The sequence below is a fragment of the Poecilia latipinna genome, unplaced genomic scaffold (genome assembly GCF_001443285.1).
Source record: "Poecilia latipinna isolate Pla-1442-1.1 unplaced genomic scaffold, P_latipinna-1.0 Scaffold190, whole genome shotgun sequence".
Lineage (NCBI taxonomy): Eukaryota > Metazoa > Chordata > Actinopteri > Cyprinodontiformes > Poeciliidae > Poecilia > Poecilia latipinna.
This window is the reverse complement of record NW_015112806.1, coordinates 1-27031: the sequence shown is the minus strand read 5'-3', so window position 1 is coordinate 27031 and position 27031 is coordinate 1. Positions and strand designations below refer to the sequence as shown.

At 38.3% G+C, this 27031-nt stretch overlaps 1 protein-coding gene across 3 annotated transcripts; it reads left to right on the top strand.

The window, feature by feature from the left end:
• Nucleotides 1–183: 183 nt before the first annotated feature.
• Nucleotides 184–24293, top strand: LOC106946412 (rab GTPase-activating protein 1-like). Of its 3 annotated transcripts, XM_015030711.1 has the most exons (14): nt 232–319; nt 9007–9242; nt 10967–10996; nt 11733–11988; nt 12317–12530; nt 12662–12836; nt 16582–16742; nt 18078–18188; nt 19420–19486; nt 19592–19694; nt 19895–20064; nt 21134–21302; nt 22048–22141; nt 24008–24293. In XM_015030711.1, exons 2-14 carry the CDS (start codon nt 9090–9092, stop codon nt 24276–24278), a joined length of 1974 nt encoding a protein of 657 aa, XP_014886197.1. In that variant the 5' UTR covers nt 232–319; nt 9007–9089; the 3' UTR covers nt 24279–24293. The 3 variants fall into 3 exon arrangements, with proteins under 3 accessions (XP_014886199.1, XP_014886197.1, XP_014886198.1); XM_015030712.1 differs by lacking the exon at nt 10967–10996; XM_015030713.1 differs by lacking the exons at nt 9007–9242; nt 10967–10996 and having other exon boundaries at nt 184–319.
• Nucleotides 24294–27031: the final 2738 nt, after the last annotated feature.

The window sequence follows — 27031 nt, the reverse complement described above, 5'->3', positions numbered from 1 at the left end:
AAAATTCTCCTGCTAAAGAGTTGAACTGCAATATACCCCTACTTGACAAAAAGACTTAAGCTGAGGGTAACATTCTTTCTTTTAACCAAGAAGCATCTAACCCCAGGTCACCGAGGCCAACGCCTCACCTCACTTGGCTCAGCAGCAGCACTCGGTACAGGATTGAGGAGCGCCAGTATGCGCATGCGCAGTGTAGGTGTCAGCGGGTTGGTTGGGCTTGTGTTTACAGCTCTCCTGGATGCTGCTCGCTGCCGATGTTCCCGAGAAAGTGCAATGCCGTGTCAAACGCCATTGGAATAAAAAATCCGTGGACTTAAAGGTAAGCGGGTTTGCGTTTGCACATGCTTAATATTTTCAAAGCCGGAAGTGACTGTCACATTCGTTTTGAGCATAAGCGCCTGTTTGTTGGTGCGAACTGCCTGGGTAGCATTGCTAACAGGCGTTAGCTCAGCAGCCATAATAAAGTAATGGCCTGTGAGGCTGTGGCCAACGCCAGCAAGTCAGCTGGGTTAATTCAGGAAATGCTCGCAAACACTTGAACGTAGCAGTTTACATTACTTACGTAGCGGTGACGGGGTAGCGTGCCCAAATGGTAAATGTGTAATGAAACGTTTGAGTTACTTGAAGTCGATTTTTGCTGTTGCTATCTTTGCTAACGTTAAGCAGATTGGTGATGGCTAACAAACTGAAGCGATAAGTTAACATCAGAGGAGGCGAGGCTCACCCAACATTATCAAACAGAAACTGTTTGGTTTTTGTTCAGATGGCTGTTTAGAAGGGTTTCAGGTTAAAGATTCTATGATGTTTTCTTGGTTGTATTAATTATCTCTCATTATGTCTGCTGGATATTGCACAGAGTATATCCAAAAATAAATAAATAAAATAAAAATTAAGCCAGCTATTTCATGGTCTTTACTTAGATTCTTATTGCGTTTTTACAGTTACTTAAGATCGTTATATGGTTTATATGTGACTGCTAATAACGCCTTGAATGAAACTTCTCTGATTTCAATATAGACTAAGCAGAAGAGTGAATTGTTTTTATTTTTCCTACAACATATTCTAATAAAAACACACCAACATGTTGTGTTGCCAGAAAGTTTGAATATAATTTACAATAAAAAAACAAAACAAAAAACAAAACGTATATGTAAATGAAATGTTACACAATTATGGGGAAGACTTGTGACTTGACTGTTCATCCCAATCAAATGATTATTGCAAAGAAAGATGTAAAAGTGCCTTATCCAGTCTTATTATTGGAAGGTTGAGTGGAAGGAAAATCATGCAGAGTGAACATGGATAACCAGAACCTTGATTGAACAGTGACATAATGCTTGCTCAAGACTTTCAGACAATGAATTTTAATCCTTAAAATATGTCACTCTGGGTGTAATAAATCTATAGAACATGACTTTCACATTTTGAATGTAGATGCATTTATTTAATAAAAAACTATGTGTTAAAAGAGTTAGTTATTCAAATAAAACCCCAAAACTAAAAGGAATTACAAGATCTATCCTTTACCTGAGAGATGACTTACTTGCCTTTTGGAAAATCATTTCAAAGTCATTAATAGCTGTTTTCAACATTATTTATGTGGAAAATGATTTGATTTTCTTATTTATAATTGTTAAAGACATTACTTTATTGCGATAAAAAAGGAGTGTTAAGCAACCTTTCTGATGGGACGTAAGTAGTTATTTGTTATCAAGAGCAGAGATGATATCATTGCATCGTCAGGAGAGCAGTTGGTGTTGCACAGCTCTGGAGTTGAATAGTTGAATAATTTGTATTTCAATGAATTGGCTAATTATCGCAAAAATAATTGTTACTAAATAATTAGAGATCCTATTTTGGTATCTCACCGTTTGTACAGCTCACATTAATGCCAGCAGCTCTCTTGTGTGTTCCCCTTAAAGTTAGTTAGTTATGTTCACTGTTAGATTCCTAAAGTTTGCCAATATGTCTTGATACTTGTTTTACTCATAGATCATTTTGGACTCTTTTAAAATGCTAAAACAGAACAAGTTTGCTGCAATATCTTCAGCTTGCTCCGTGCTGAAGTCTATCTCACTTGGTAGCCTGAATGAACTGCCTCTGTAGAGAAACAGAAACATCAGACATTTTTTGTGTTTCCGCTGATGTTATATTAAACACCTCACAGATGTTGACAATAGCCGAGTCCTTTTTTGCTGCCGTTACAATTTTCACACCTATTTTTGTTGTCATCATTGCGACCTGGTGTTTCTTAGGTATGCTGCGTTCTCTAATCTGAAAGATTCTCAAAGATGCCGATAAGTGGGCAACAAGCTGATTTCCCAGGACACTTTTAATTTTCTTTTTCCTCATTAACTATGATGGTGTTCATTTTCACAGAACACTTTAATTTATTTTTTAGTTACATTTTAGTTTTTAAGGCTTTTAAGAAAAAATGCTTTGCATTTGTTTTAGGATGGTCTACTTCCTGATCTCTCTTTAAGTTTACAGTGTTTCTAAAAGTCATTTTTAATTTTTCATTAGCATCAACACGTCTAATATCAGATCAGCCTGGATTTGTAAAAACAAATGTCAGCAATTTCCATCATCCGTTAAAAATTGTAATTAAGGAAAACTACGGCGACAATTCTTGTCAACAAAACCATCACTACACATGATTAGAGATCAGAAAATGACACTATAAAAGGCTTACTTTATATATGTTGATATATCTGCCACAAATTTGAAACTTGACTGGAAAGAAGCATTGGTTGAATTGACTTTGTATTTTGAATGAACACATTTGATTTGATTCTGACTAGCAAATGACATAAACACCAGCTAGTTATTTAAAAAACACTGTTTCCAAATCGATATTTTAATAACATTTTTAATGCCCTTTTACTTTTGTAAAACTTTGTATACAATTTCTGCTGCACATGCGACCATTCTAAACCTTCACCTTTATAACATTGTTTACTTCAGAGCAAACTCAGTAAGAGGTATGGAAGGAGTTACTCTGTATATTTTCCTCTTGTAATGCCTAAGCCAGTTTTTTACTGTCAGGAATCCTGAACAGTTGTGTGATTGCATAACAGTCATAAGAAGAAAAAAAAAAATCTTAGTCAGCTTTTTTTTGTGGTCTAAATCCTTCAAGTCAGATGTTATACACTTTTATAGCTGATGGAGCGCGTTCACAAAACCACTGAAATACCAAATCACCTTTTTTTCTTTGTAAATATTAACTGTACTGCCATCAACAATCAGTGTTTCACTGAGACCTAGAACACACTCCCTCACTTAATACATAATTACTGCTCCTCTCTGTTGCAAGAGTTTTAATTGCAAGGTACTTTGTCACAATTGAATAACAAAGCTGTGTACTTAGCTGTCTCTGCACAAGGCTAACATCCGTTGGACACGCTCCAGCTCCAGCATCTTGGAAGGCAGCCATGACGGCAGTCCTTGTTCTTGTCTGCAGCCTCAGTGCGCTTGGCGTCACCTGGTTCTAGCTCTGAATGCAAAAGGCCATTAAGCTTGTAGCAGATTTCCCCACAGAGAATAATAGTCGCTGCTGTTGCAGGCTGCAGTGAGGATGTTCAAGTTGCCCTGAGGGATGTAATTCCAGAATGTGATGCTTCTGACCCGCAGCTACAAAAGTGTGGGAAGCAAAGTTTATGGCTGTATCACACTTTATACTGATTAAAACATAAAAAAAGAAGAAAAAGACAGACATGTTGCAACAACTTGGTGATCTACCCTAATAAAATCTCATATAAAAACAGATTGTGCAACTTCTTCAAGTAATTCCGTGAAATTAAGAGAATTAAGAAATGCTAGTAAATAAGCTGTTGACCATTCGTTTTGCTTATTTATATTTGTAAAAGAGACAGTGTCATTAACAGTAGGTCAGTGGGTTAGATGAAAACAAGTGTGGTGGATGGAAACAAATAAGTTGTTGCATGATAAAGACTGAATACAGGTAGATGGGAAAGTGACTGTAGTTGGGATCACAGGATAAGTTCTTGCAGTGTTTTTGTAACCTGCAAGCTGAACTGAAAATTAACTTTGCTTAGTTAGATTTTAAACTTTATGGCTGAATTTATTTTTGTGAAATTACACATCAGACTCCTAATCTCATAAACTGTTTGCAGAACTCTGTGTAGAACTTAATAAACTGAAATAAATAAGCTATGTTTAGCCTGGTGGGGGCCCAAGTAAAGCCTGGTGGCCCGCCAGACTCATAATACGCTGGGGGAATCCCTGAATATATTTATTTTATTCTTATATTAATTTGAGTGGTGGCAATAACTGTGATCTATTTATTACTATCTATTAGTACAAGGTTGCATAATTTCTATCTTTTTCATAGCTCTTCTATAAAGTTTCTAAATTAGAAAATGGTAATAAAAGCCCTACTAAAAATAAATGCAAAATTTTTTCTTTAGCACTTTGAATAATTTAAGCCCTCATACGATAACTTTTTACATTTTCGTCTTCATTCCATTATTTGATCTTCTGAGCTTTTAATGGCTTCCTCCCATCTCTTTGTTTTAACACTTGACACTTGTGTCCTTCACAAAGGTCTTTCTTGATTTTCTTGTCCAGGCATGCTTCAGCTTTTCTTACGCTGCTCTGAAAATTGCAGCTCTTTTGAGTATTTTAGGGATTATTTGGATTTCTTCTGTTTGGTAAAATCAGATGTTCATCAATTAGGCTTTTTCTAATGGACACTGATTTCTCCTAGAAGTCCGACCTGTCAATTCCAGTTTTTACTTCTTCTGTAAAACCTGTGAGGAATAGATTCTACAAAAGTTCTCCAGGTTCTTCGGTAGTGGTAATAATTTAAATCCAACAGAAAATACAGAAAATATGAGATTCCCCTGATAGTATACGTCTGATCTCGAAATACACTATACAAGTATATGCATGTGGTTTGTTGGCACATATGCAAACCAAAAATGATATACGGTTGTTACTTTGATGCACGTAAGGAATAGGAAACATTTAATTTTTCAGTATTGGACCAGCTGATTACTGGTCAGAAATGATTAAAGGAAAATTCCTATTCAATTCTTTAGTTAGTTGATCTGTACATCCCTAATTATAATTAAATCATACCCCTGCCATACAAGTGCCTAGAATAAAATAAATGTCATATCACGTTATGAATTTACCATTACCATCATCTGTTTTCACAGATCTGTCCAAAGGTACATCAAAGGCGTCTATCTTTTTAGAATTTCGATTCAAAAAAGATTTCTTAGTATTTTCAACAAGGTTTGCTTATTATTACTTATTACCCATTATGACAGATACAATTGCTTTAACATTTACAGCTAAGTGTCAAGTTTCCAGAGCTCTGCTCTTTCTAAAGAAGTTGTGACACATCACTGCTAATGAAGCGTTTGTTAAAAAAAAAAAAAAAAAAAAAAAAGCAACAACATGTCTGATGCTTGGTCTTTCACAGTGAAGGGGTTTGTTGAAGTCAGGGAGTCTGTTCAGTAGTACAGGAGGAGCACTTTTCTCACTTGGCTCTGAAGTGGGATAGCTATTGGATCCTCAGGACGTCTAGAATCTAAACTCAAATTTATTAGTGGTTTAGATTCACCTTACATTCCTTTGCCTCCCATTGCATCTCTAGTAGAGACTTGACGACAGTTTGAAAGGGGCAGCTCTAAATGCTCCCTGTTTCTCCCTGTGGCGCTCCCTCTCCTGAGGTGCACATAGGACCCATCTGGCAGCCCCAGAACAGACCGTTCAGCTGGGGAGGGCGAGTGAGCAAAGCAAAACAAAGCGCAAACGGGCACAGTTGATTTCCAGTTTCCAGTTACACTTGCTTTGACATTAATCATACAATTTGCAGAGATATGTTGTATCTATAGAAGGGCCCTTTTTTGTTAGTCTTTATTGGTAAAAATAGTATTTTCACATCAAGCCATTACAGATCACTTGTAGGCTGCAGAGTCATTTGTATGCTAATGAAATTGGATGTAACTGATTCTAATTTAATAATTTGGGATTGAGGTCCTAAAAAATGCAGACCTGACTACGCTGAAGCACTATTATTATACATCTACGAACATATGTAGAGACTCACTGATAACAAAAATGGAGTCAGTTTAGAAGAAGATTTTTGTTGTTGGAGATTTCTTATTATTCAAGCACAATAATTTAGTTTAAGACAAATAACCTCAGCTGCTTGATTAAAAAGTAAAAAACTACAGTGTCTTAGTGGATTATAAAATTGTATTCGTTTTGAGATAGAAATATACTCTGTTTCTTCACCATTTTTAATTGACATTAAAAAAAAATAGTACTCAGAGATGTGCTGGACGATACAGCTTGCAACTAAATTGTAGTCCTTTTTTTATGCATATCAGTTCAGTTATAAAAAAAAAAAAGTCAGCGTCTCTTATGAGGAATAATGGATTTGTCCCTGAAGTTGCAGCAAGGCGCAGCTAAAGAACAGCATGGCTTGGCAGGAGCAGACAGAGATCTGTTGCTGAGGCCAACGAGGAAGACAGGGTGACAAGGCGGCCATTGTAAGTGTCAGAGCTGCCAGTTAAATAGACAGTGTTAGATTGTGTGTGCATCCATACAGATGTGCTCCTGTGTGTGAGCACTCATTAACTGTCATGACACAGCTGTTTGTGTTTTCTTTTCCCATCATGTGGTTTCTAGTCTTTTCTTGCTTTTTGATACATAAATGAATTGGAGCGACGTGGAGTTTTAAGTTTAGTCACAGGATTTTGTGGTACTGTTGTGAGAATGATAAAAAAAAAAATATGATAAGAACTATCTATTCCTGCCTTTGTTTTTAGGTAAATTTAGGTTATGGCTGTGACAGCAATCACAGCTCCACAAACCCTCGAAAAACATTTGGAATGTGCTTCTTTAGGACACCAGCCACATAAAGATGCGATTCGTATCACTAGGCTGCACATATTAACCGAATTTAATCATATTTTTAAATGTATTTTATATTTATTCATGTTCTCGCTGAACAAACAGTGGAGAAAGTGGTCAAACAATCCCAACAATTACGGACATTTTTGGAGAGTTTTAAGCATTGTTAATTGGAATTTATTGTGACAACAATCAATCAAAACTCTTATAAGAAATGAATCATGATATATGGTAAATAATACGATACAATAAATGCCCACCCATAAAATGAACCTGTTGTTGTCTTCTACATGCCTCAAAATTTCCATGATTTTAAATAAAATAATTTTGATTTCAGAAGTTCTCATATCCCAGTTCCCGTCTAATGTAGCAGAACAGCAAACCAGGGGAGTAGAGGAGATTTCAGTTAAATACAATCAGATTAAATCCTCCTTGCTCCGACTTAAAACCCTCACATTGAAAACAAAACATTTGGAAACATCGAGGTTGGGTGGTGGTGGAGTATGGAAGTGATTTGCTGTCAGCATCCTCTGACAATCTTCCTGATCTTCCTGATAAATGTCTATAACGTTTTGTGTTAACACTTTGTACAGCTGCACAGCTAGCTCACCTTTCCAGGCAGTCATACAGAGTGGATTGTGTTTATATAAGCTGTCAAGAATATAATGTTGGTTAATTAAACAAAACAAACAAACACACACAAAAAAAATCAATGCTTTCTATAAAAAATAAAGAAATACATATATACAAGGTTAATTTTAGAAAACATCTCTGTGTTTCCCGTTTAGTAATTTTATAATGAGGTATTGCATTCTTCTTTTCAGTAGACGCAATACTAATTTTTTTAAAGTTCTGATTTGAGTCTGACACAAACTCTGTGAAGAGACTTAAAGTTTAGGGTGATGGCATCGAGGCCTTCTAGCCTCAAGAACTTGGATCTCATCATCAAAGGTAAATTGTTAAAATATCAGTGGAAACGTGCAAAAAAACTGGTAAGCTCTTATCAGTACGGCTTGAAAGCTGTAATGCAAATTCAGATAACCAGCCTCAGGCGGATGACTAGCTGTAGCACACGAGAGAAATGGGATGTGTAGGAACAATGATCGTTGCAAACAGTGAAGCGATCAAGCACAAGCATGTTTGTGTGAGACTGTAGTAACAGTAACAGGTTTCTCAGTTGGGTCATATCGTGTATTGCATTATGAATCGTTGCGTTTCTGCAATAGAAGGAGAGTAAAAGTTAACACCCAGGAACCTCTGAACAGCACTTGTTGCCATTTGTTCTGATGTAAAGTTACAGCTGTACGTTTGTCGTGTTTAGTTGGTGTTGATAACATTTTTGGCAGCACATCACTGTAAAAGCAAATAAAAAAAGAAATGAACAAAGTTTTAGTTTTTTTTTTTTTCAATAATATGTGACAATCATATCTGGAGTGATAGAAAATGTGTGGTCTTTTCTCCTTTTTTGTTCTGCTGTTGGAGGTGGTTTAAGTAGAAAGGGGAAGTTCACACATAAAGCAAGGGAGATCCAGAGAAAATAGAAGAAGGAGATGAGAAAAGCGAGGGGAGAACCAGGAAGTAGTCACCTCCAGAACTTTCTTTTAAACCGTTCTTCCTGTTGCACGCGTTGGCACCTTCTTCATGGCTTCATCTTCTTGTATTTAACAACTGTGACTGCAAGTGAACATAACATTTATTTTAAGGGGAAATACTGACACTGATTAGGTCTTTATGGCAAAGTAGCTTTTTATTTAGTTCCTTACATTTGGATCAGCCCGACTTTGCAGCAAGCAATTAAGCATTCATCTTATTTGTTCTGCTAAAATACACATTACTAAGGAGGAAAAAAAAAACAAAAAAAACTTTCTGCTTGCTACGTTTTTATTTTCAATTATTTATCGCTAACTTTTAAACTGAACTTCACTTTTAATTTATATGTTTTACTGGTTTTGTTTTTCCTTCAGCTGCTAAAAAAAAACCCCATTTAAAAACAAATCAGATTCTTCCTCATTTTTAGAGTTTGGGTCAAGTTTCTGCTTGACCAAAAGAGGCTTTCATTTCCTTCATGACTGCTGTCATCATGAATTTTATTTATTTATTTATTTTTTGCTTTTCTAGGTGATTTTGCTCATCATCTCCCTACACCACCTCCTCCTGTCTTCCATTCATGAGCAGCAGGGTCGAAATTAAAAGTGGCAGCCATGGATGACAAGGGCTCTGTGGGGAAGATTAGCGTATCTTCAGACTCAGTGTCAACTCTCAACAGTGAGGACTTTGTCCTCGTGTCCCGGCTGGGGGACGAGACACCTTCATCCACGAATAATGGTAGTGATGACGAAAAGACAGGACTGAAGGTAAGGACGGGTGGTGTGGAAGGACCAAGGGCCAGTACCATATCTTTTTCGAGGGGGTGGTGAAGGGCGGGGACTTCCAGAAAGTTGGAAACATGCAGAGCTTTGTAAAAGTATTCGTACCCCAAAAACTTTTTCAGATTTTCTTGAACTACAACCACAAACCTCAATGTATTTTGCAGTGATTTTATGTGACGGACCAGAAATATAATACGTGTTATAAAATTGAATATACAAAACTATAATAAAATAAGACAGAAAATCTAACGCTACAAATTGCTTTCTAATCACACAGACAAACACGTGTACAGACTTAATCACTGGCATGCGCACGTACACACACACACACACACACACACACACACACACATACACATATGTTACTTGAATGCATACAGTTACTTGAATGCATTTCCTTGTGTTGTGTTTTCAAATTAAATCTCTACCTGTTTTATACATGCAGAGACGGACATTTTTACTCTTTCCTTTTGCAAAATGGATTAGACCCAATCGAATTGAAAAATATGATTCCTTGTTGGATTTCAAATTGCATGTCACATTTTCAGATTTCATACTATTACTTTGGTCCAGATTTGCAGCGCTGCACTAGTTCGTGTTGAAGGTCTTGGTTGTAACATGCCAAAACAGTCAAGGAGTATAAATACTATTGAAAGGCACTTTGCAATAACATCAAAATTTGTCCTACAGGGTAAATAGCAACATGTCAGCGTTCTCTAATGCGAGAGCAAAGCTGATCTACATGAAGTTTTATTTAGTTATTTGCAGATTGAGGGGTCACCATTTGTAAGGATTAAATTGATTCATCACTCGCCTGTAAACCTTTTCACCTTTTCTCATGTGTAGTTTAGATTGCATTCACTCCTGACCATATGACTAACCATTTCTTGTGTTGCTTTTTTTTTTTTTAATTCTCATTCTATACTTTTCTCATAAATTTAGATCTGAGTAATTTACTTTCACATTTTCTTAACACACTCCTAAACCTTATCTCTGGTTAATTATATAAATTAGAAGCTTGCAGTTTGTCTGCAGTCTAAAATCTTTAGACAATGAAAGGCTATTCTTTGGAAAATGACCGCCATCTTCTGTCAGTCAGCTGGCTCTAATAAAATTATGCTTTATTGAACTGTGTTGTGGTAAACAAAGCTTTGCCTTGTTACAGTTTCCTTAATTGCTATTTATCACTTATTCCAGATGATCATGGATTTTGAGACTGGCTATCGGTTCAGTTTTGCATTTTCACTTTGATTTTGGACTAAGTGGTTTTGCTTGTGTCTTTTATACTCTCCCCAAAGTTTCCTTCACCCCTAATTCCTTTGTTGTACCAGTAGATGGCGCCAGATTAGTATGGAGTTGCATATCTATTTGCAGACCATTGGTATTTCTGCTGCTTCATAATGCTTGTGGATAAAACGCTTTCCCTTTTAGCTGATTTGATCAGCAGTCAGTGAAGCTTTCCTGAGGCCTTCGCGACATCCTCAGCTTGCGGTCAGATATGTGAAAAGCAGCGTCCGACCGGCATCTGTTCACTTTCCTCACGTTGTAGAAAGAAATCACTCCATCCATTGAGCCCCACTCATTCTGATATCATGTTTTTTTTTTCTTCTTTTTTTTTGGCAACATATTTTCTTGCACATTTGCCCCCCAGCCAGCCCATCTAGTCAGGAGAGGAGCCAGCATGTCTAAACTTGTTGTTTGTTATGCAGGTGATTTCAGAGGAAGGGGTCAGCTTTAAGGTCAGTCCTCTTCTCCTGCTTATTTTCTTTTCCTTCTCTGAGAGCAATTTCTTTTGCTTTCCTTTGCTCTATCTCTGTGATGTGATTTAGTGGTGATCCTGTCTGTGATTATTCCTGTATTTGTTTCTCTTATTATTGTGGGGTAACTTTGCAATATCTGGCTGTTAATTATGGTGTTCACTGATGGTATTACGCTACCTGCCCGAGCTCGCAGGTATACCTGCAAATAAGTGATGTGGTTAACTATTTGTGTAGCATCCATTGAGCTGGAAATGGACGTTTGAGTGAAACGGTATTAGAAAATGGTCTAGATATTATCTTAATTGAGTTTGCCTTCCAATAACAGTGCAATAAGCCACTGATCTCGGTCAGTACCAAAAAGCCTCCGATGCAGTTTGTCTTATTTCATTCTGCCCTCCATGTGGAGATGTTATACACCCTATACTGACCTTCTACTAATCACTAATATTAAATGAAACCTGATGAAAATATATCTTTAAAACCATCACTAAGCAAAACTTTATTATTTTTTATTTTTTTTTAAGAAGATTACAATCACTCAAACTGCATTGTGAAATCAGGTGTAAGCTGTTGGTAAACGGTTGGGATGTGCTTGCTGTCGGCTTCCGTCTCTCATGGCGATTGCTGCGCAGGTCTTTATGTTTCTTATCCGGACATTAACTTGCAATATTTTTCGCCCCTGTATTTCTGTCTTATTTTGACGTGCGTGCATCAGATTGTGGGGAATGGGAGTGAGCAGCAGCTCCAGAGGGAGTTGGAGGACGTCCTCATGGACCCGTCGGTGGCAGACGCTGGGCTCGGATCAGAGGCGATGAGCAGCCTCGGCCCCAGTGACCATGGGGTTCTTCCTAACGTGACGTCCCCCATACCGGCAGGCACCGACCCGTTAAGTTCGCCTCCGCCCAAGCTGGAGATGGTGCTCCCTGTTCAGACGGCCCAGGAGAGCGAGCTGAATGAGAGGTCTTACAGAGGTGAGGAAGGGTGGCACTGTTTCAGTCTTAAACAAGTAAAGTGGGGTCTGCCTTCCTCAGCTCTGTTGCAAAACCAGCCAAATGGTTGGTGGATTCCTTGTATTACCCGAGTTCAGGATGCTGCTGATTGCTGCTGAGAAGTGCTGCAGAGTGGCACACATGTTTATTCACCCACATCTGTGCAACATTAGTTAACGATTAAATGATTACCCAATAAACTGACGATTATTTCAATAATTGCTTCAGCACGATTAATCTGATTAAAGTAAACGTCGTCTCTCCTCCCCCTTTTTTTTTTTTTTTTTTTTTTTACTCCTGTGCTCTGCAGCAGATGAATCGTCATCAGAGGGAAGCCCTTGCAGTCCAATCCCGGACGAGGACAGCGTTGTGTTCAGCCAGCTAACATATCTGGGGTGTGCCTCCGTCAACGCCCCCCGGAGTGAAGTGGAGGCCCTTCGTATGATGAGCATTCTCCGAGGGCAGTGCCAACTCCCGCTGGATGTCACACTTTCAGTGCCAGGCGTGTCCGAAGGCACTGTCAGGTTGGTACAACAAAAAGGTTGAGCAAGCACTTATTTGACCACAATTCTCATATGTTGTACACATGGGACATTAGAAACTGAACAGAACACTTAAAAAAAAAAAAAAAAAATCATATTTCATGTTTTAACAGGTTGTTGGACCCCCACAACAGCACAGAAATTGCCAATTACCCCATTTATAAGATCCTGTTCTGTGTCCGAGGCCACGACGGCACACCAGAGAGCGACTGCTTCGCCTTCACCGAGAGCCACCACAACGCAGAGATCTTCAGGATTCACGTGTTCCGCTGCCAAATCCGAGAGGCGGTAAGAATTCTGTTTATACTTTATAAAACATACAACATGTATCTCAGACTTTGCTGCCAAGGTAAGGGTAAGTTGATTTGATTTTATGTGGCACCGATTCACAACAAATGTCATCTGAGAGCACTTTAAGAAATAAAATGTTCCAGCTGCTGTCCAGTGTAACAAATTCAATTGGTGTACTAGTTGGGAGGAGAGGAATGAAACAGGAAAAAAAAAGAACCTAGGCTAGATTTTCATTTGGAAAAAATAGAGTAGGTCCTGTTAATGGCTTCATCAAGGGAAGAAACATTATTTTAAAAAAAGTAGGTCTAACTTGGTCCAGGAAAGAATCGTGGCTTCACACAAACATGGCTTCTTTGGAATGAAGGGCAAAAAGTGCACCCCATATGGGCACTGTCTTCCAAACGCAGGAACACAGTGAATGCACTTAAAAACAAATAATGCATAGATTGTAAGTAACAGGAGAAAATTGCAGATGGCAGAAAAGTACATGCCGTACATGCAACAGAATTGAAATCTAATAGGTCAGTGAAATGTTTATGCCATCAAGCCATTCAGATAAACATCAAGTTTGTTCGCAAACACACTGCCTGAAGGAATTGACGTTACAGGTATGTAAAAGGCTCCACAGATTTGATAAGAGCGAACAGATTTACTGAAAAATTGGGTTAAAGTACAGCTGCCGTGTTCAGTGACCTGATTCCTCCCACATGAAAGCACTCGGTGTAGCTAAGAGCCTTCAGACAGACACTGCTTTAATAGTCCCACTTCATCCCATTGTCCAGAGCCTCAGACACCAACCAAGAATAGATATGCTCACACCATAGCACTTAAAGAGCACTAGCACAGTCAAATTAACACTCACACATTCAAACAAGGATATTTCTCTGTAACAATTAGTTTGTTTTTCTAAGTAACTTGAATTCTCTGTGGCCCAGTTCTTCCATTTTCTTCACGTTTTCAGTTTTAATTTCGCCCCACCTTAATTTTTCATTCCTTTCAACCAAGTCCTGAGCTATGCACACTATTTTCTTCTGTTTAAAACATTTTCTGAGCTCAGAAAAAAAAAAAAAAAAGAAGTGTATTTTCTCACTGTGCATGCATGAAGCATGCGACTCCCCTGTTCTTTACACCACCTCCTTTGTGGGCTCAGGCCCCTTAGCTTGTTTCCAATAATTGCTGGTTTCCTGATGGAGAGCCCCACTGTGTCTCACACCCGGCGATTTCTCTTTCTCAGCTCACTGTTGCTGGTTGCCAGCATAGATGTATTTATTAGGCTTTCCAGAACACATCTGCTCAGTTTCACGACTTTTTTTTTTTTTTTTTAGAAAAATAGTTTAAGCTTATTCTCCTATTTAAATTTCCCTAAGTATACTTATCAAGATTGCGTCCTCCAATTAATGTAACGCTAAAAATGTTCACAGTTCATTGGTAATTTGTCTGATATTTCCTGTATGGATTGTAGACTTTAAAATGTTTAAAATTTCTTAAAATTAGAAACGTTCCTGGTGTAAAACTTATGGAAACATCATATAGGCGAACCCTTTCTGTGTTAGCTCTTTGTTTAAATCTCCCGTTGGTTTTTGTTGCATTTGGCTTTCTAAATTAGAACTGTAAAGAAAGAGAGAGAGAGAGAAGAGAAGATAGTTTATTTAGTGGAATCAAGTTCCTTTCTTTAGTTTTTATTTTTTTCAGTGGGGGTGGGGGCATATATGAGAATTGGTAAATGTCCAGTTGGTATATGTCAGACTACATACATTTACAGTGAGTGTGCTGGAAAAGCTCCTTCAAGCTGCAGAAGAAGAAATCCATCTGAAAACAATAAAATCTGGAAACAGTTACTTGAACATTAAGCTGAGCAGGGAACAACACTTCTATTGTGTTAAATGTTATTCTTTCTATCAACACATGGGTAAGACCCCCTCCATTTAGCTTTCTTAACCCCCCCTCCCCCCCCAACACTCACTTCCATTCTAATTTGGTGCCTTATGAAATAGCCCCTCTGCAGTCCCCTAATGTTCTTCCTCTTTACCAGGGACAAAACAAACACTGCTTTATTCTCAGGTCTAAATAAACAAAAAAAGGTCTTGTTATTCATTGGTAACAGCAGTTGCACCGCATCATCTCCCTGTACTCAAAAGCTTTGTTGTTTACCACTTTTAGAAATGATCAAAAAGTGCTTTAAAGTGAGCCTCAAGCCGGGATGGAGGGGTCTTCTTTAACACAGGCACATCTGTCTGTAATAATCTAAAGTTAAAGGACTCACCGAGGGAAAGGTACATTTAGAGAATGTGACTAAATTATCACTTCCTTCTTGGCAGGCTCTACCTGTACCCAGTTTTGATTTTGGAGATTTACCAGAACCCGTTCGGCTGCTTCTCGTAGTCCAGACTTGTCTGTTTAGTGTTAAGGGGCCATACCTCAACCGGCTAATTCTTCTCCAAAAAATTATGTTAAACGACCAACCTCCTCAACTTCCCCTCCAGAAACAGTTGACGAGATGAGGGAAGCACACCAACATCGGCCGACACCAATGTTGGCGTCAATGTATCGAGCATCCGCTTTTGCTCGTTACTTAACCTTTCAACTCGGGCTGCACAGTATGTTAAACTCCTATGAAAATAAAGCATTTTGAAGAGAGTGAGGCTATGTTATTTTTATACTTGGAGATGATTTGGTGCTTTTAACCCTCCTGCAGTTGTAAGCGATAGGGTCACTTGGACCCCACAAGTGCATGGTCTGGCAGGGTCTCACTGACCCCACGTGCACTTTTACAGGTTTTTATTTTGAATGGTTTCAGGAACTGATGGGCAATCCTTCCCCGGAACCCCCCGCTTCGCCGCTGTCTGATTGTGACTTTTGCCTTGTTCCTCCTGAGCATCACGCTACGACCAGCGGAGGGTTAAATAATAAAGCACGTACTTTGCAGCCTAGTGACTTAAAAGGAAATTAAAAAAAAAAAGCTAATCTCTTGGCATGTTTTCACATTAACTACTAAAACAAGCCTTTCTTAATTTTATATAAAATTTGTTCAATTAAAATTTCAACTTAATAAATTAGTTTTGGTCAAAGTCGTTCAGAGCCACTGGATAGGCTAAATCGACACCCCCACACCCCTGAGCTAGACAAACACATGCAACACATTGGTCCGTTCATAAGCATAGCCACTTTTCCATGGAAAGTAGATGGTCTTATGACAACTTGTGCTCAGTTCTTCTTTTGTTTAGCCCCCTAGTGTGGCTTCAGTGCTGTGTACGCATAATAGGTCATTTAGTAACCACATTGCAAAAAGCTCAAGCGCTCTCATTCACTTTATTTCTAATATTCTTGCTGTCGTCAACTCAAGTCACGCTTTATTTTGAACTGTGTAATCAGTAATATTTTACTGTTAAATTACATTTTTAAGCTGTAAAACAGGGCTGCATGATTTCAGAAAAACATGGAATGATGGATGTGAATGTTGCTATGATACTTTACCGTCTTTCTGCTTTGGGTAAATCTGTTGTTGCAAGCTATGATGAAAATTAAAACATGTTTTTTTCTTCTTTTTTAAAACCTGCAAAAGAAAAAAAAAACAACCCCTGAGCTGTAGTTTCTTAATGACTTTACAAGAACCCCTAATAGATATTATAAATAAATCTTACTGAAATAATAAATTGTATGTCAGAAATGTATTGCATTTGATTGCATTCCTTTTCCCTTCTTTTCCCATGGTTGATTGCATGTTGTTCGCCTCTGCTTCCAGGTGAGCCGGATACTGTACAGCTTTGCCACGGCCTTCCGGAGGTCAGCTAAGAAGGCTCTGCTGTCGTCTCAGCAGAATGCCCCGCTCACCCCTGACAGCGACTTGTTCACCTTCACTGTTAGTCTGGAAATCAGGGAAGATGATGGCAAGGGTACTTTTAGGTAAACTCACATTCAAGGTTCTTGATTTGTACTTGCACACAGTGTAATTTAGAGATGTACCGGTTAATTGGGTGAAGCTCATAATCAGATTTTTTATTTTTTATTTTCTTGATTTACTGCTCAAATAATGGAAAAAAAAAATCTATTTTCCACCTTCTAATTCTGTTAAAACCAAGCAGTCCAGCATGTTCAGGCCTTGAAGGTGTCAACCTGATGCACACTGATTTACTTTTTAGAAACTAGATAAAAATTAGAGACACGTGCTTTGATGTGCAAATGGGAAAAATCTCGTAATCCCTTCACTTTGTGTTGGATTCAAAATGAATAGAAGAATAGTTGTTGAGAGAAACGGGAAACATACACTCAGGCTCTTCCTAGCGTTGCAGATAAGAAAGCAAAACAGAAAGTTCCTGCCTTTGCTACATCTACACTCATCACAGCTTTGACCTATTTTTAATTTTATTTTTGTTTTCCTGTAATACTGAGTCACGTCCGTGGGTTTGCGAGAAAGCTTGCTCCACATGATTGAATCACACAGAAAACAAAGCAAAACAAAAAACTGAATTATTTTTAGGCTCCACATTTCCTCCTCATTAGCTTTGAGTTCATTATTATTAGTGTCCTTCAGACAGGAAGTTTGAATGTAGGGTAATTTTTCTGTATTATGAGCTTTTTTTCCTTGTGTAAAGTATCTAATGTGATGTACAATGCTGTGTGGAAACTTCTCTGTAGCATAGTGTTGCTAAAGGCTTTTCAGTCTTAAAGAGGTAGAGATTTTCTTATAAAGTTAAAATGGGGGACACAGTTTGAAAGCTTCTGGTCAATAGATTTCTATGAGTCGCTATTCAAAAGGGGGCGTGTTTTGGTTATCGGACTACATCCTGGAATTCACATTATTGAAATACTTGTCATATAGCTCAAAGTGACTGATATTGTTTCAACTTGGTTGACTCAAACTTTAGACTTTCCTTGGCATTTCCACAGAAATGTATGTCAGTGAGGCTTGGAGAATGTTGATTACCATTTCTGTCAAAAAACAACAACAAAAAAAAAAAATACCTGGTGCCGATCCAGATCCACAAACTGTGCAGGACAATGAGCAGAGGCTGTTTGAATGTGGCTCGTGGTGTAATTTGATTTTGATTTAATGTCTCTGTTCCAAACTTGACCCCCTTTTTATAAACGTGCAAGTTCCGTCAACCTGTCCAGCTTTTCAGTTTCACATTTAACATCCAACTTGTTTCTTTAAATATAATACTTAAGAAAACTAAATCTATGTCATACTTTTATAAGCATGAATTTTCTTTTTTTATTTTTTATTTTATACATTTTCAGTGCTGTGGCAAAAGACAAGGACAAACAGAGCTTCAAGCTTCGTGCTGGACTGGACAAGAAGATTGTAATTTACATTCAGCAGACCTCCAACAAGGAGCTGGCAATCGAGAGGTAAAACACTCCACCAAAACACCCACAGTTAGATGCACGTGTAGTGCATTTTTGCATAATTTGTGCAGAATTATCAAGTAAAGAAAAAAAATGATGATTGGTTTTCATAATATTTCTTTTTAACTAATATGATGCTGCCACCACCGTGTTTCACATTATTTCCCTGCCACATTGTGGCATATTTCTGTTTATAACATAAAATCCCAACAAAATACCCTGACATATATGTTTACAACTAACAAAATGTGAAAAAAAAAAAAATGTTGGAAGGTGTTGTATACGTGTAGGAATCATTGTAATGTAACATGAAACGTTACGATTCCCCTTCCGCTTCCTTTCACATTTGAGGCCCTCACATTTTCCCATAGTGTTTGACTGAGAAAAGTAAATAGGGAACGGCAGTATTACAGAGACTCTCTGGAGCCCCTGTGACTCAGTGGGGACAGCTATTGTTTTCAAATAGTTCCTTAACTGCAGCTGCCATACTTTCTTTGTTCGCAGTGAACAAAAAATAAGGAGAATCGAGCTGCACAACACCCCTGGGAGAGTTACATCGAAATTTAATGTTGTGATCGACTGAATGTTAAACTGATAGCTATCGCTCCCCTTCCGCTTACCATGTCAGCAGGATTCAAGTAAATCTTTTAAGCCAGGTCCAAATTAAGGAAGTTCTGCAAAAGTGTAGTGAAGTCAAAAGGAATAGTTTGCCAAAAAGGAGGATGTTCCTCTTTTTGGTCCGACTCCTGCTTGAGCCTGAACCAGATGTTAATAAGAAAGCAATCTCTCAGTTGTAGTTGATTGACTCAGAACGTCTTCATGTCTCTGCGTCGGGGTTTAAGTAGCCCAGGGCAGCTGTGGTTTAGCCCGCTCTTACTCACAGCCTCTCATTTTTCAGGCTTTAATAAATCTGTTAAATTTCGGCATTCCCAGCAGATTTCCATTTTCTGCTTGAGTTGTTATTGTTTCGTAATGTCAGAGAAAGTGAGGACTGAAAGAATGTGTTTAGTCTTCAACGTGGTCTGGACTGTGTTAGACCATCCGTTCAGGAAAGTATTTCTCCTCATTTATGTAATGTATCAAAACTTTCGCTCTATATAGAAAGAGTTATTGTTTTACGCCTGGTTTTCTGCCTTGTTTCTTTTTTTTCCTCAGTTTTTTTCCCCTTATGTAATCCTAATCATGGCACACTTCTCTATCTCCCATCCGCACATGCGTGTTTATTATTCTCCAGGTGTTTTGGACTCCTGCTCAGCCCGGGGAGAAATGTGAAGAACAGCGACATGCACCTGCTGGACTTGGTGGGTGACTATTGTTGTTTATTTATTTATTTTTTGCTTGTGTATTGTACGTGTTGTGTTTCTGTGTGTTATTTGCCAACTTGCTCCAACTTGTGTGCCCAACAGGAGTCAATGGGAAAGAGCTCAGATGGGAAGTCTTACATCATCACAGGAAGCTGGAACCCCAACACGCCTCAGTTTCAGGCTGTGAATGAGGAAACACCCAAAGGTAAGAGCCAAAAATGCTCTCTCAAGGTTCAGATAAGACTGAATTGTTCTCAAACTTATAACACGGTTTATATTTGCTATGTACTCAGTTGGAAATTCAGTCATATTTCTATTCCAGTTTGTGAAATATGCGAATAGACGACTTCTCGCCAGTTGGAGTGTGTGATATTTAATCTTTTTTTTATTTATTTTTTATTTCAGATAAATTCATGTACATGACGACTGCAGTAGATCTGGTGATTACAGAGGTGGAGGAACCGGTCCGCTTTCTGCTGGAGACGAGGGTCCGAGTGTGTTCCCCAAATGACAGGCTGTTCTGGCCCTTTAGCAAGCGTAGCTACACTGAGACCTTCTACCTTAAACTACGACAGGTTTGTCTCCATAACCAGACATCGGCTCTGTCAACATTGTTCTGGTAAAGTGGGTTTCAGATGGTCACTTTGACACCTCTATTTTTTATTTATTTATTTTTTTTTATTTTATGAATATTAGTGTATGTATGTTGCTTTTTATTTAAGTTGTTCTGACCAAACTGAGCTAAGCTGACTTAACTGATTTATTTGAGTAAAAATTCCCTGATATGACTGTTAACAAAAATCTACTGCATGAAGAATTTGATGTTGTTTAAAACCAAAAAAACGAAGGAAAAATTTTTTTTTGTCGCTTCAATCACAGTCATAAAGCAAGTTACCGGGATGGCCCTCATGCAGCCATTTTTAATAGGGTAGTTTTGAATTTTTCAAATTATGATAAGTAAGCTTCAAATAGCTTCAGTTGATAGAAATACTGATTACTTGAGTATGGCTGATTAGAGAGGAAGCAAGACCAGTAAATTTAAAGAAAGGAATCTCTTTTTTTTTTTTTTCCATTAAATTAATTTCGCTATATTTTTGGAATCAATACTCTTAATTTTCAGCATATTTCTGATGGGAAGATCAGTGGTGGTGCGCCACTTTTTACCTCCATTTGTTGTGTAAATAATTAAATGCACAGGTTCACAAAATAGAGTTTGCACAAATTGAGAGGATGGAAGTCCTCTTTTCTGACTAGCACTAATTTATTGTTATTCATGGCGAGTAAAATCACCATGTAAGTTGTCTGCTGCGGATAAGATAACAACTGCTGTTGCCAGAAACGCACTTCAATAATTCTGATGTATTGGTTTTAAATATGGGCTTCTGGAAAAGTCAGCACAAGTTATCTTGTCAGATAATTAGAGTGTTAACATTTTTTTTTTTTTTTTTTGTATAATTTAATATCAACACAAGTCCAGCTGTTGCATGAAGGCCCAGGAGGTTTGCTAGAGAACATTAGTGAATGACATACTTCACCGACTCAGTCTTCCCCGAGACGCGTTACAAAGTTGTAAAGCAGAAGCAAGCCCCCTTACTGTAACTCATTATGCTTTCCCACAGTTTATCAGACGTCTTCTCTTCTCAGATGGAGCGAAAAGAACGAAAGAGTCCTTCCTCTGACACACTTTATGAGGTGGTGAGTTTGGAAAGTGAAACGGAGAGAGAGAAGAGGAAAACCACAGCCAGTCCAAGCATCCTCCCGTCTGGGCCCGGGACCATGGCTCCTTCACCGCCGGAGGATGACGAAGAGGAAGGTGATCAACCGTCTTTCTGCTGCAGCCAACTCAAAACAAGAGGGAGCTATAAATTAGTTTACACATGAACACTGGAGGCTGTCCAGACCCCAGAAATAATAAATAGTGGTGCTGTTGAGCCTCTTGAAATTAATAAAACTTACATCACACAACTTAAATGGGTTATTTAAGCATTTGTTATCTGATTTATACAGAACTTCACATAAGAATGAAAATCCGTTCCTGTGGGGCAGCACCAAATTTAGCCATGCACTCTAGTGGATTTGAAATTGTGCACTTTTTCCTAGAGAACCGTTTGTTCTGCTTTGTCCTGGGTACATAACCAGCAGACATGTTTTAGTCAGGGATTTTTTGCTTGACTGAAAGAGCTGACAAAGGTTGAAAAATTACATAATTTGCTGTAGATTGGTTCATTTTTTACCTATGAACACAACTGTGACTTTATGTTTTTTTTTTCTTTTTTCTTTTCCATCAGTTGCTTTTTACATGAACTGTAGCCATAAAAATAATAATAGTATTCACAATGTTGCTTTATTGAACTTCGCAGGGAAAATTCAGTCATTACATCAGATTCTTTTTTATTGTAGATTCAGTTTATTTGGTAAAAATAAAACTCCTTTTTCGGGCTAATTATCTCACCATCTTGTTTTATGTTCATCTGATGTGACATGCACTAATAAAGCAAGAGTGTGCTGAACGGCTAACCGAGGATTTTTGCTTCCTGTTTGCCTTGCTTTGTGTCCAGATAACGACGAGCCGCTACTCAGTGGGTCTGGTGACGTTTCAAAGGAGTGTGCAGAGAAGATCCTTGAAACCTGGGGAGACTTGTTGTCCAAATGGTGCGGATTTGTTCCCCCTACTAATTTTGTTCTTTGACTCTGGATGTTGGTGGATTGAATACATGCAGGTCGGGTTGCATCTGTTCCAAAGGTCATCGCTTGCTTATTACAGCGTATTAGGGTGGTTTCCCTCACCACTTAGCATAATTTTAACAAGAAACTTGTGATCAACTCCGTAACAAAAACAGCGGTTTAACTAGATGTAACTCAATAAAAGCATATCCATTTGCAGTTCTGACAGTTCTCGTTTTGAAGAAAAGATAAGTTATATTTCTTGTTTATTATGAATGTAGATGTATGTCTTTTAAGGGCAGCAAAGGAAAACATGATGCTCTGTAGGTTTTTGGGGTTTTTTTTGTTTCTTCTCTAATACAAGAAAAGGAATCATAAGACATCGCTCTAACCCTTTTGGTGACTTTTTTTGTGTGTGAGTAAATAAAGAGACTGTGTTCCTGCAATGTGAGGTCAAAGCACTCCAGCAAATCACAAAAAGACCTTTAAAGTTGTTGTTCCCCGAGGACCAAACCTGGCAGTTATTGCATCACATGCTTGGGCACGCTCAAATAAAAATCACCTTCGCTGTGTCTGCAGAAAATACCACGGAGTTATGCAACATGACCCTTGGAACAAATAAGCACATAAAAACTGTGAATAGATTTAAATAAATTATAAAAGATGGGTAAGAGTAAGAACATTATCAGAGAGAGAGCATTTGCTTATTTGCTGATTTCTGTTGTTTTGCTTTGTTTTGCCACGCTCCATTGTTTTAGATCATTAAACAACCTATAAGCATAAGCTGAAAACATGCAAAATGACTTTTTAAATGGTGATTCCGTCCATTGAGATGTCGATAAGCTATCCGGATCAACCCGGCTCTATGTAAACAAGTGTTTACCCCTCAAACCAAGTAACTGCTTGTTGCCTCTATTGGTGGCAACAACTTCCGTCAAGCGTATGCGACAACATGGTGGCGAGAATTTTATTTTGTCGTGGAGGAATTTTAGCACACTCTTCTTCTTCCTTTTTTTTTCTTCTGCCAGATGGGTAGGGTTGTTTGAGAATGAACGGAGCGTTTAAGGTCGGAGCACATCTGAATCAAATCGGTACAGGATAACGGGAAGTTACTTTTTTAGTAGACTAGGCTTATGTGGAAAGCTATTTTCCCTTAATAATTAGAAATGTTTTTGATCTGAAACATGTAAATGTGGCAAAAAAAAAAACAACAACCCAGAAATAGGTGAGGTGAATTAATGCTTTTGTCAAAACACTATATCTCTGAATAATTATATTAGTCGCTTATTCTGACATGTTAGACTTAAAGAAAAGTGGCTTCTAAGTGCACAGAAAGCTTAAATGTGTTTTAACCAACCAACATAACATTAAATTTTCTATTTGATGACTTTTTGCTTTTTACTCTGTTATTTTTACTGCTGTTGCCAAAAAAAGCCGGTGGTGAAATACAGCACGGTTATCCCAACAGGGTGGATAAATTACAGACACAAGTTAAATATTCAGAACTAGATTCATTGTATTTTTATTGTAAAATAATAGCGTTTTTATCTATGATTGATTTCTTCCTCTTGTGGAATGTGGGAGCATCAGCATGTAAATCATTTTTTTATTCGTCTTGCGTTAAATGAGGAGCCCTCATCCTCTAATCTCGGTCTCATAAACTATCAGTGAAAATACAACTCAATTCTTGATGACTATGGAAAACAGTCTTTTGAGCTCAAACGGCAGCAAAAAAAAAGAATAAAAAATTTTTGCCAAACTTTACTAAAATGACGACACAGGTAAGAAAAGGAAACGCATAGGGAGTGGTGATTAACATTAAATTGCGCTTCTGTTTGCCTCCGTCTCATCTAGGCACATGAACCTATCTGTGCGTCCAAGGCAGCTGCCGGCGTTGGTGCGGAGCGGCATCCCTGAGGCACTCCGTGGGGAGGTGTGGCAGCTCCTGGCAGGCTGCCACAACAATGACCACCTGGTAGAAGAATACCGAACTCTCATCACAAAGGTGAGGCCACACAGAAGAATTTCTAATGAATTTCAAATCTATATCTGTGGTGCTTTTTTGTGTGGAAACCGTTTCAAAACGCATACAAATGTTCTCCTTAGTATCAGTTCAAATTTGTGATTGCGATTACATCCTAGAAGTCTACATTTCGCTACGGTTTTGTGTTAAGACATTGCTCCATGCGTACAGAACTTATTGAGGATTGAAATGACAAAAAAAAAAGTACATGTTGAAATATAAACGGTTGACTAAATGGAGAAGAAAGAATATTTAAGGTTTTTTTCCCCACTGGGGTTGGCCCTAATGGTGGTTCTTAACTGGTTCTGAAAAAGAACTAGCTTGCTTTTCCAACACCTGATATCCAAGTTGGAGCCACATGAGTCAGAGGTTTGTCCTTTGACTTCCAGCACATTTTTTTGTTTAACTAAGGCAGGTTTGTTTGTTTTTTTGTTGTTGTTTTTCTCCTTTAAAACATTGTTACTGTTGTTCTCCGTAGCAACCGTCCGAATTTATTTGTGGTTCTTTTGGAGCGCACCTCGGGGGTTCACCAGTGGCCATGTTTCATAAGATTTTTTTGTCTCGCATGTGCTTTTAAACTTGTGATGGTCACAGCCGTTTTTCTCTAGATAAGGCTATCAGATAACTGTGTTATAAAAGCGCTACGCCTTTGTTCATAAATGGAAAATGGCTTTTTTATTGTTTGGTGAAAATTCAAATTATGCTTTTTTGCACTTGAAATAGAACAAAAGTGTCAGCAGTATGTACAGTGCCACTTAACACTTACAGACACCTGTGATAAAGAAAAATGCCTGACAAAAAACTGTACGCTTGTGCTACTCTGTAATTGGTTTGGATGCGATCTGATCTTAGATCGTTACCTCCTTGGTTTAAAGTCATTGTTTTGTGGTTATTGTTCTTATGTAAAAGCAATCTGGCTCCCAGGAGGTAACACGTTTGCCTTTCTGCTTTCTCATTTCCTTTACCTCAATTGGTCTAAAGATCTTTTCTCATCACTGTCTGTACGTGAAGCCTCATGTTCTCTTGTTCTTCAGGGTTCCCCCCAGAAAACTTGCTAAGCCCGGTGGTCGGGGCGTCGAGTCGGTCCACCGTGTTTTGTATTAAAAGATGTTAAGTTGACAGGAAATATTAAAGTATTACTGTGTAATTATATGTTACAGGGAAACATCTCCAGTGAAATGCTATTTAAACACACAACTAGCCTAAAAACAACAAATTTGCACTTCTGTTTAATCCAAATTAAGTCAGCGGCTCCATCAGGCCCCCAAGAGCTTCAGGGGCCCCATAAACGCTAATATTTTAAAACAGACCACAGATACATAAATGTAACATTTGTTTATTGAGATTATCAATGCTGTTAAATTTTATTAAATTGTTTAGGCATAGATACATTTTATTATTCTAAATTGTTTAACATTTAAATACAAGATTTTAAGAAGCTGGGAAGTTTACTTTGTAAAACTTCAAAGAACAATATTCATAGTTAGATTGTTTTGTTACCATAGCAACAATCTGATGCTGTGAGTTTAATCTTTGAATTTACAAATCCAAATTAGTAAACTGCGATTATAACTTATTGCTTTTTAGGCTGGCCAATTAAACTGCTTCCTTCTCCCATATTTCACTAAATCTAACACAGAAGCTGTTAGAGGTGTTGATATTTTTAGCAACAAAAGGGGCCCCTAAGTCAGATTCTGCTCCAGCCCTCACACAACCTTGGACCGGCCCTGCATGATGAGGTAATCTGCTGCACTACGCAGAGATGCGCAACAAACGGGAGATTTAATTCAATGCTGCTAATGTGGCTTGAGTAGCTCTTCCATTTCGTGTCTGTTGAGTTTTTAATAAGCGTCACAGAAACTATTCTGGTTGGTCGAGTTTATGGGACGAGTTTCTCAGATCTCCATACGGCCGTGCGCATTAACTCTAAGTAGACAACGCATTTGATATGGTTTGATGCATTGTGTAACCAAAAAAATAATACTAAAAATAATATAAAATCAGCGTGATGCGTGACTCCGAGGAGAGCGTTAAAGCTCCTCACCAGGCTGAACCTGCATGATCAGGTTAGCGCTGCTCGTTATCCACAAACGCTCCGGCAAACCGGGACCACAGATATAAGCTTTACAGGGAAGACAGACACAGAGCCACACGCTGGGCAGCGTGTTGAGATGTATATAATTGTTCGTTCACAAAGATAAATCATTCTCACCGCTCCACAACGCGCACTTCTGAATTCGCTACAACTTATTCCTGCGGTTCACATTGAGCTGCGCAACCAGAGCTATCGCGGCGGGTTTTAAACTCTTACCTAGAGTTCTCCAAAGGATCATAATTCCTTACAGTAGGTTTATGTAAACATCCATACAGGTCAGCCTGTGTCCAGTTTGAGTGAAAGGAGGTGCACGCGATCCCGCTGAGGTAAAGCAGCGGCAGCGCGCGAGGCAAAGCGCAGAGGCGCCAGCGGTGTGATTAGTCCACGCGCTGTCGGGTGTAAATGCATAAACTATAAACCTATCTATTATAAACGTATCATTTAGAAATAAATCTGCTCTGCTAGTGAAATGCTAAGAGCAAAAGAGACGCTTGCAGCTCGGCTTTAAAACCCCCCAAAAAAGACGTGTTTTTTTTTTTTTTGTTTTTGTTTTTGTTTGTTTTTTCCTTTTCCTAGAAACGTAAACAAGCAACGCTTAGCCTGGCGACGGGGCTAGTAATGCATGGTGGGCCGCCAGGCTTATAATACACTGGGGGAAACCCTGACAAGCATAAAAATCAAAACATCTACAATAGTGACAGTAATATTAATGGTAAAATCATTATTTTACCATTAATATTACTGTCACTATTGTGACAGT